Source organism: Nymphaea colorata, chromosome 6 (assembly GCF_008831285.2).
Source record: "Nymphaea colorata isolate Beijing-Zhang1983 chromosome 6, ASM883128v2, whole genome shotgun sequence".
In the NCBI taxonomy this organism is placed as follows: domain Eukaryota; kingdom Viridiplantae; phylum Streptophyta; class Magnoliopsida; order Nymphaeales; family Nymphaeaceae; genus Nymphaea; species Nymphaea colorata.
In genome coordinates this window covers 1,714,045-1,724,394 of record NC_045143.1, presented here as the reverse complement: position 1 = coordinate 1,724,394, position 10,350 = coordinate 1,714,045, and the positions used below count along the sequence as shown (strand labels likewise).

At 37.8% G+C, this 10,350-nt stretch overlaps 1 protein-coding gene across 1 annotated transcript; it reads left to right on the top strand.

The window, feature by feature from the left end:
• Positions 1-5,902: 5,902 nt before the first annotated feature.
• LOC116255606 (uncharacterized) lies at positions 5,903-9,351 on the top strand. The gene is made up of 2 exons (XM_031631478.2): positions 5,903-6,358; positions 9,045-9,351. Exons 1-2 carry the CDS (start codon positions 5,935-5,937, stop codon positions 9,188-9,190), a joined length of 570 nt encoding a protein of 189 aa, XP_031487338.1. The 5' UTR covers positions 5,903-5,934; the 3' UTR covers positions 9,191-9,351.
• The last annotated feature ends 999 nt before the right edge of the window (positions 9,352-10,350 follow it).

Below are 10,350 nucleotides of genomic sequence, written 5' to 3'. Positions count from 1 at the left end.
CTTTATATTAAAAAAAAAAAAAGCTTTATAAGTTTGGATGAGAAAGGCATGATATTAAATTCACAAATCTCAGGACCAAGAGCAACAACCAAAGAGGACATTAAAAATGCAGATGTTGTCAGTTAATGCTTGATTCGATCACACGTTGATGTGCCACCCTCTTAATTTTTGTTTAGTGTTTTATTTATATCAATATAAGCATAGGATCCCCACTTCGAGCATATTCATCGACAGTAAAAGAAAAAAAGTTTGACAAGAATTGTCCTCATTTTGTAATTGAATTGATTCATTGGTATGGTTTCAAAAAACTCATTACCTTAAATCAGGTCTTTTGCCAATGTAAAAGTGAAACAAGATCCTTGCGGTGAATGAAATCATCAACTTCCTGGCCTCGTCAGTTTAAATCTTTTACATAATTACTCTCTCTCTCTCTCTCTCTCTCTCTCTCTCTCTCTCTCTATATATATATATATATATATATATATATATATATATAACTTTCCCAGAGATTTGCATTCCTGAAATACAGAACAACCAAAATAATGAGTGAAACGCCCATGATCCCCAAGAGACAGGACACCTTAATTTTAATGCTATAGGGAACATTACTGTTGAACAATGACGAATTAGATTGCAGTGATTCACTAAATTAAGAATGCCCACATGCTAGAAATGACATTAAAAAAAGATGCCAATCAGTTTCTATCTGCAGATGAATATGAACTGAATTTGGCCTTTGTCTATTAGGTTAGGCTGTTGCAGAAATCAGTTTCTCAGTCAAACCAAATTTGGATGCTAAAATAATAACTTTAAAAAGATGCTTTCAGTTATAGTCAATTCTCCTCAATAATCTAAGGAAACTACTCAGCTATTTAAAGGGAATTGTAGGGTTGTCAAGTTCGGTCATCAGTTCGATTCTTGCGAGTGCTATTCCTTGATATTGCAAACAAAGGATGTGCGACATTCTACTTGATGGGTCTCTTGTTTTCCACCAAACAACACTGAATCCCATGATCGAGAGGGACTTCAGCCTCTTTGAGTATCTCAGGCAAGTATCTAACCTTATATGTTTTTAATTGTTGTATAAACTGAAAAAATAAGTTCTTCAAAATTCTTGACAGAATAAACAAAAGTATTTAAAATAATAAAAAATAAAATTCTTAGAATATTAAAAAAAGAATTTAAACATTCAGACGGGGTATTCTTCGTCGGTTTGTCATTGATTCGATTAAATCTGGCCGCTTCAGGTTTTTTCTCTTATCTTAATGATAAAGACGGGCTGACCAGCTCCACTTATTTCCACGTCAGCACACATGATTGCAAAAAAGAGGCCCAATTTTGTTGAAATTATCATTCCAATGCTACTGTTGATTATAATTTCAAAAAGTACCTTACATTTTCGTTTTCTTGATACGTGCCTCACTTTTGCTGATAAGTGTTGAAAAAGATGACATGACATCAGTTAAATTCTCATTTCTCAGCCAACTGAGCTGCCTAGTTTTTTGCAAAGATCCAAAAAACTAGAACTTGTTTTGATAAGGGTTGGCCTAAAGAGATATTTTTTCCAAAAAGCGAGACTTCTTTTAGAAAAATGTCTGCATGCAAGGAAGTTGCAGCACAGAACTTTTCTTAGCAAAAGCTTCGACACTTCCAACTTAAGCTTTAGCTTGCAGACAAACACCTCAAGTCAGGACTAACTTTTTATCTCGGTAGATTTACATTTTAAAACTCGACATCACTAAGCTTTAAATATTAAGACATTAGTTGGCTAACGTGGCCTGATGAGTGATAACCATTAAATGTTGTTGCTTTAAAGACTTTGGCACCTTGAGTATGAAGTGGATATTAAATGACAACGGCTTCATGTTCCAGTAAGCTAAAGTGCATTTTCTTTATTGTCAAACTGTATGATGCATGCCAACATAAAGAATTGTTTGTTTTCTTAATCTCAATTACCTTTTTTCACAATGAATGCAAGCTGAAAACCAAAGAAAAACTCATGCAACATAATGACAGTGTTGAGCTAATTAATCTATGGTCTTACTCTTAATTGTCATGTTCACAAAACTTATATAATTTATAGTAAGAAGTTTGAGAAAAGGAAAAAACCAATTGAATAAACATAGCTTGACTCTCTTTCTAATGGATCCACAGCTACCCATGTGAAATTTCCAGGCTTAACTTCCTAACCCTTAAGATGAGGGGAAGGATCATCTGAAATCACATCTGAATAACAATTTTAAAAGAGAAAACCAATCTTCCTGAAATCACATCTGAAACAGGAATAACATCTAGAACTTTTCAACATCTACCAAAGACAATCATTAATGTGGTGCATGCTCCTGAAATTAAAATGGCATATGTTCAGACTGTGGCGACACCAACTAGTCTAACTTCTTTTCTGTGCTTTCGTCTTTTTCCGTCTCACTTCCTGGGATCGAACATCATCCTGATTTGGACATGTAATTCAGTTTAATCAGGATGAACTATGTTAGAGATCATCATAATCTAATTCCAAGTGCGGTGGTCAATGTTGTTGGCAACTCCACTTTGTTGTCTTCCTCATATTTTTATTGCGTTCTGTCTTCTTCATGATATAGCCAAAAAGTGAAGAACAGCATCTTCTATGTGACTCCAACACGAAGCCACCATTTTTTCCCAAGGCGCAGATAAAGAATTGCACTACTGTTATAAGATTGAAAAAAATAAATAGGGTTGGCTAATTCAGAAATGTAGTTGGATGAATTGTGAACAAAGTGAGAGTTAGCAGCTTCTTAGATGCAAAATATTTCATTTATTTTTAAGAAAAAATTAAGGGTGTGTTTGTTACTCCAGGATCTCAAATCCATGGGTCAAAGATCTAGTTCCAGGATTTCATATTCATTTATTTTTAAGAAAAAAAATAAGGGTGTGTTTGTTACTCCAGGATCTCAAATCCATGGGTCAAAGATCTAGCTCCGAGATTTCATATTCATGAATCGGAGGTCCGCTGCTCTCCACCTGACCAACCCCCCACCTCGGGGCCGCAATCCAAAAAAAAAAAAAAAACAAACAAACAAACAAAAACAAAAGAAACCCTAGAACCAGGGTTTTTTGAGGCACCTTTTCAGTTATTGTGGGGATCCACTGTTTGTTTAAACAACTGGTTCTACATAACAAGGACTTCATATCCCCTCAAATCTGCTAGGGATCAAATGCACCTTATTTAACATGAGGGGCCGAAAATTTTTCGGCCATCTTGAGCTTCATCCAATCATAGCCACTCGATGCATTACCTTGGACGGTTGAGATTAAATACACTGTCGATGCAATGCATTAGGCAGTATACTGTAATAGGCTGGAGGATTTTTTCTTCCAAATTCAGATGGAGAAATCCACAAATCCTATACAAGATGTTTGAAAAGTGGGCGAATCTTTGTATAATGAATTCAACCATTTTGGCATGAATTCGATTTGAATCGAGCCGATTGAAACGGCACTGTTACACAAATGCTGGTCCAGCTTTGAGATATAACAGCAATTAAAGTGCTCATACATATGCTTGTATATATATACATACATACATATAACCTCAGCTACCAGAAGTGAATTTTTTTTACTAGTGTGAAGGTTGATTTAAAATTAAAACTATAAAAATTTGCAACCAAAACTCAGGAGGGCGCATATGGGTGTTTCTAATCCAATCTCAAGATTCCAATATTTTGAGATGTGCAGATTTAAATTAGGAATGTAGTGCCTGTCACTTCAGCAAAGTTATGGTGCAACAAATCCATGTCATTATCTCTCAAAAGATACCCCAATGGAAACAAGTCAAAAAGGACTGTACAATAGTAACCTAACAAATAACTTTTTGAGCGTGCGATTGGGTGGGTAATGTCAAATTCCATCCATCAGTCCACACTGAAGATGATAAAACAACTAACAAATGCATGCATGGAGCTTTAATTTATTTCTTTCTGAGTTTAGGGTTTAATCTTGAAAATTGGGGTTCAATCTTTTTCCTTTATTTTCGTGATAATTATCTTTTATATCCAAGTAAAATGCAGCTTCTTCCTAGTTTAGCATGACTATCCCTATTTGAATCCATGTAATTAGCATTATTTAGATCAACATTTTAAAGTTAATAAACGTGTATATATATATATATATATGTAGAAAAGCGTGTTTGAGAGGGTAGCGACTTTTTTTCAACCAAAGTCGCACTCATCAAACAAGACATCAGAGCTTGCAGTAAGGTGCAGCCCTTGCGCTAGGCCATAACATTAATTGTCCCAATTACAATCACACTTCACTTCTTATTTGTTAAGTGGAACCATTGGGGGTCAATGTGGCCATCCTAAAGGATAAATAAAAATTACAAATGCCTTAAATTTGATAACTTTCTATGTACTGGGGTTCATATATGTACAGCCTAACTCCCAATTTTTTCAAGTTAAAGAGTCGAAAAATGAAAAAGAACGCAAAACTGACAAGGAGACAAGATGTATACATATTATATATCTACAGTTGCTTATCACATACTTAAACAAGTTCTCATATAAGAAAGCTATTTTAATTAAACAAGTTCTCATATAAGAAAGCTACTTTGCAAGTAGATGCCTAGTAAGTACAAGGATAAGGCCATATTTATCAATCAGTTGATCAGATCCAACTCTATTAATATAATTGAAAATCTTTCCCTAACAATTTTCAATTTTGTAGTGAAGTCCAACAATGTCAAACTTGCATCTCAAAAGCATCACATCGAGTTGATACTAAAAAATGAGTTGCTTTCACACAATAAGTAATGTGTGGCAGTTGGAAAGTCTGCTTAGTTGTAATCTTTTTTCTTTTGTGATAGTGAGAGATTTTTCACCAGGTTCTGTTAGTGGAGAAACTTTAGGTAACCCTTTGTTTCTCGATGCGATCATTTAGAAGCCAAGCCACCAACGCATATCGATCCGGATATCTTTGTTTGTGTTTGAAAGCAAACTCGGAGATAAACCTTTTCTAAACCAATTATAAGACCCCTTAAACATACTTCCTGGATCAAAAGCCGTATAAACTTGTTTCTATTCCTCATGGCTATTCTCGTGTTCAAACTTTATGTTCTGGAGATAATTAAGCTGGCAAGCAATCAGTTTCCATTTCGAGTTTCATGGAGTCAACTCCTCATGTCATAAAAAAACAGGGAAGGACGGAGGGATACGGATATGCAAGCATACGAAGGGGTCACCTTGAGGCATCGAAACAGTTCCCATACCCTATGGGATGGGGAGAATGGTGGCATTGCATCTCTCAACTGAGTAGTAAGATGAAATACTCTTCTTGCTAAATCAAAAGATATAATTAAGATTGGTTTGGTTTGCTTGGCTGAAGGTTTTTGGAGTCCAAGAAATTTTCACCTCATAGCCTTCCAAGATTGAGTAGGCTGTCATAAATACCGTCAAACCAGTGCAGTCAGGTCTCTCATCTCAAGTGTGAGTTCTCTGTCTTGTTTAGATATAAATCTCACCGAGGTAAAGATTATATAAATTGAAAGTCATGACTCTAATAATGTATCGTGATAATCAAAGCCTACTCCACAAAGCCAATCCCATGAAATGAAACTATACAATGAAGAATCATAACCAAAACTAAGTAGTATATCGGGCAGTGGTTGCTGGTTCGATTCTGATTGGTATCAACTCTCTACATAAGCCTAAGCAAGCATAGGCGCTTTAAGTAGAATAGTTAAGACGTTTTATAATTGAAAAAGGAAATCCAGATCTCAGTTGAGACTTGAAAGTTTGAACCAAGTTTCTTCATGAAGCTTTCATGATGAGCCACAAAGCCGTCCATGTAATGAAAGCAAACCTCGGTTATGGTCGACCTGGATATATTGTATCATACCCGATCCATGGAGGAGATGCGTGACGCGTGTTGCATTTTGGATGGCCAAGCAGGAGCAGGGAGATGCGAGTCCCGACACGCTACCGGCCTCCGGTTGCTGCCCTTGAGGCAGAGCCGAGAAGGGTGGTGCCCCCACCGTTGCCTTCCTTCCGCAGCCGCACCTGTGAGTCGCAGCAGCAGAGGAAGAAGAAGAAGAGGAAGAAGGAGGTGGGATGTAATGCCATGGCCTGTCAGATTCCTCTGCGACCCTGCTGCATCAGTTCTCGGGGTTTATTCCCTTCTTTGTCACCATCGACGTTCCACTCGTCGCGCCTCACGGGAGGGATTAGTGGGAAACCCATCGTAGGCTCCTCGTTGCTTGGTCTTCTTCCTCCTCAGAGACCCAACCGTTCGGCCCGCCACAGAACGAACTGCCATGAAGAGAAAGATGGTCCTTCGTCCACGGGAACGGAGCGTCTAGCTGAAAATGACGAGACGCAAATCACAGGTTGGGACTCAATCGCTAGGAACCCATAAAGTCTAGTTGGGCAGCAACTTCTGACTTTATTTATTGTCTTGATTGCTTTTTTCTGTAAGTTGAGTTGGCTTCTTAAGAACAAGGAATTGTTGTTGCAATTCAGTCGTTAGTTCTTTGCTTGTAGAGGAAGTCTCTTTTTGGTCGGGAAATGTTTCCTCTCTTTAAACGAGGAACGTTTTTGTGTTATGACTGAGTAGATACTGGTGACTATTTGTTGGGAATGGTATGATATGCTCATCCGTCTACTAAGCATATGTTTGGGTTTGACTACTGTTCTCGTTTTGCAAGTTATGTTATCCTAAAGCAGGTTTACAATCTTAGCTGCAACATTAGGCGACTGTTGGTGAAGGGTCTGGTGGACCTCGAGTGGCAATTTGATGGCAAATAGCCTTCACCCTCAATGCCCCTGCTGGACTGTAATATTCATCCTGGACATGCTACTTAGCTTTATATGTAGGAGATGTTGGCGAAACCTCATGTCCTGCGTAAGATTGCTGCCATCTCTCTCTTTCGTCAAGTCCTTAGCACCCAAAGTTTGATTAGAAGAATTGGTAATTGCTGCATTCCTATGATGGTGGGGAATGGCCTTAACAGATATTTTGACAATATGGACTGAGAAAAATGTAACTTGAGACACTGATCTCATGTTGGCCCCTCATCATCATTAGAAAGTCTGCTCGGTGACCTAAGTTCTCCGGGTTCAATCTCTCTAGGAGTAAACAGTCTTGGCGGATGTCTTTTATGCCTAGTCAAGTAAAGACCTAAGTGTGTTTTCAGTTGCTCACTCGCCTGAGTGATCAGGATTTGTTGTCAATAAAACCTGCAACATGGTTTGACGGACTTGAAAGGTGGTTCAACTGTTCAACCGTGAAACTCAATACCTACAAGGGGTCAAGGAATAAAATGAGCCCATGACGAGAACATATTTTGGCTCTGGACAACTGTCTACAACTTGGCAGAATGAGAAACAGTGGTTAACAGTTTTATATCATAAAAAGTAGCAACTAACATGTAAAACCTTCGGAAATTTTTCTTCTGTGGCTGGTTCAACGGAGATCAATATATGCACTTTCTTGGCAGAGGCTACCTTGAATGTAATAAGGCCTCTGTTTCTTCTTGCTCGGGATTCACCCTCCCAATTTAATGACGTCAGGATTTGAAAACTGTGCATGGATGAATTTCCAATGGCTCTTGTGTGTTTTTTAGCTGATCAATATCGAGGGTCAGTTGAATATGGAGAAATAGTCTGATTTATTATGCAGGGCTATTTGCGCAGTTACAAAATATTGACCGAGTGGTCACTTTTCTACTGCAGGTATCCAAAAATGTACCTTAAGCTTGTGTGAGTTTTCATTCCTCAATTACTTACTTTTTGATACATTCTGCTACAGTGAGTAGCTACAATTCATTTAGAAGCTGCAGTGGGGAAAAATTAGTTGATTTTAAGTAAACAATAATGTTCTTGGTAGAGTATCTTTAGGCCTCAATTACTTGTACTGGTTATTTTGAGGAGAAATTTTGAGTTGAAGTTCCATGATAAATCACTAGATTCTTCTTCTTTGATTGCCATTTTCACCACTGGGAAAAAGGGATGTTAAAATCTATCTTTGTTATTTTCTTCCGTTAAGAGGCAACAGGGTTACCTTGGAGCAATTTAGATAGGATGTTCCTTGCTATCTCCATGATGCATTCAATCCCAAAGCATCTGATAGGAGTTAGGCCTTCTTGATTCTTTCAGCTTTTTGAGGAACTTGTTCATCCTCTTCAGTAGTGTGTGCGAGAAACTTAACTGGCACCACTTTCTTGGCTTGCAACTCCTAGGTGTTAAAAGTACTTAACAGAGACATATTATTTAGATTTCAAGTTTTACCCAACTCCAGATATTTCAGCTCTTGGTCATCCAGGTGTTATGTGATTTAACCTCATTCAAGGAAGAACTTCATGGAATATGGAGTCTTTCTTAGGCTCCTGCTGCTGATATCTGCCAAATTCTTCTCTTAAGTTGCTCATTGAGTTTACAATGTGATTGCCCCTCTTAAGTAGTATGATGAATAGTTCTTTTAAGAAGCTCATCTCCCACGTTTTGAATCTTCTAACTCTGCATCATCATCTACTTCTGGCTGTCTCTAGCTGCCTATCGAATGTATGGTATGAGACAGAGATGAATAGGAACGAAATTCAGATGATAGCTAGCCTGCTAAGAGTTCCACCACTTTTTTTTTTTTGGTGACCTAGTCCTTGAGCTTGAGCAACGGTTGGGCCTTCAGGTTCTTTTCAAACACTTCAAAATGATTATATGTCTAATCCCCATATCTGATGCGTAGGATTGAAATTTACTCCTCTGTGTTGCACAGGCTCCACGTATAGTGCACTGGATAATGATAATAACACTCTATCTCTCTCTCTCAAGAATTCGAACTTATTATTGTAAACCTATGACATAAATGGTTAGGTTAACATGGTGCGTCAGCATTTTTAAATCCTACTGCTTGTAGCTACTGTTGGCTCTGGTAATTGTCTTGCCTGTATGTTCTCTTCGTTTTGCCATGTGTCAATTCTTGTCTCTTTGGTCCTGTTGAAGAATTTGGTGATACTATTTGATGTAGAACCGATGCATCTTGAATGACCTTTGTCCATCTTCGTTTGCTTGTTACAGGCTTGGCAATGACCATGCATCAGATTCAGGACAGAGCAAGGATATTTTTTGCTGTTTTCTTCTGGATGTCTCTTTTCTTCTGGGCTTGCGCGTGGGATGGGAGGAATAACAGGCCACCAAAGAGTCGCCCTTGGTTCAGAAAGTAGGCTACACCAGTGTATATGAAAATATATGTATTCAGCATCTTAGCTTAGCGTCAATTTTTACTTACAAATGTACTATATGTGAACTATGATTTGTTCATCTATACTCACTACAGTAGACTGCAATAAATTCAAAAGGATGGTCATCGTAAGGTTTTAAGCAATTCGTTGATGCTGGAGTTGATTGTTAACGGTACTCGGCTGATTTGCTCAGTTTGTTTTTTGGTGCATCTCCCTCTACTTATCAAATCAGCATCGTACCGAATTACCCAGGGCGGTCAAGATCTTGTTTTTGCTTCATCTAATCATTTTCATAAAATTTTTCCGTTTATATTTTCAGTTAATTTCTCTAGACTAATTCTCTGCAACATTTTGCAAAATGATTCCTTTCATACTGATATTGATAACATTGTCATACATACCCCATCTCCACTTGCGTAAGCTGGTTTGGAAGACGAACTTTTTTACAAATATTTGAGTGTTAAATGGTAGATTTCAAGAAGCTGGTTGGTGCTTATTGCTTTTCATGAGTAGGTTTTCAACACTGATTTTCTTAAGAGGAAACGAATTTAAGATAGAAATAAGTTCCCAGCAATGGACTAGGATGCAGTTAGCAGAAACCAAACAAAAGTTCACATGATATTTGAGCTGCTTCAAGTATTGACAAATCTTGACTTAGACCATTTCCTTCGTCTACAAATAAGGGATGCAGGCGGATCATCCGAATTGGAGTCTCGTTTAATTGTTTCTGTATTTGAGTTACTTCCTAAAACGGAAAGTTAACTTTGTCGTTGAGAAAACCCTTATCAATTCCCAAGTCTGTATAATTTTTTCGGTAAACCCTTCTTTCATATGCAAATCTTCATATATAGTGCAAGGTATCTCCTAATGAAGCACTACCGCGCCATGAATTTTGGATGTCATCAGAGAAGCTCCGTTAAACAATTCAAAGAAATCAAAGGTTCAATCCTTTCTTCGCTGTAAGCCACATAATTAACTTCCGTCCGCAGATTCATCACCATGGCAATGTACTGTTAAGTAAAGATAAGCTCATTTATATCTTTCTCCGTTGGACGCTCCTGATTTCTGCACCCAATTCCGGTTTGGAAACTCTGAAGTGGCTCATAGCAACTAACCTTCCATGTCCATTGTGCCAGTCTATT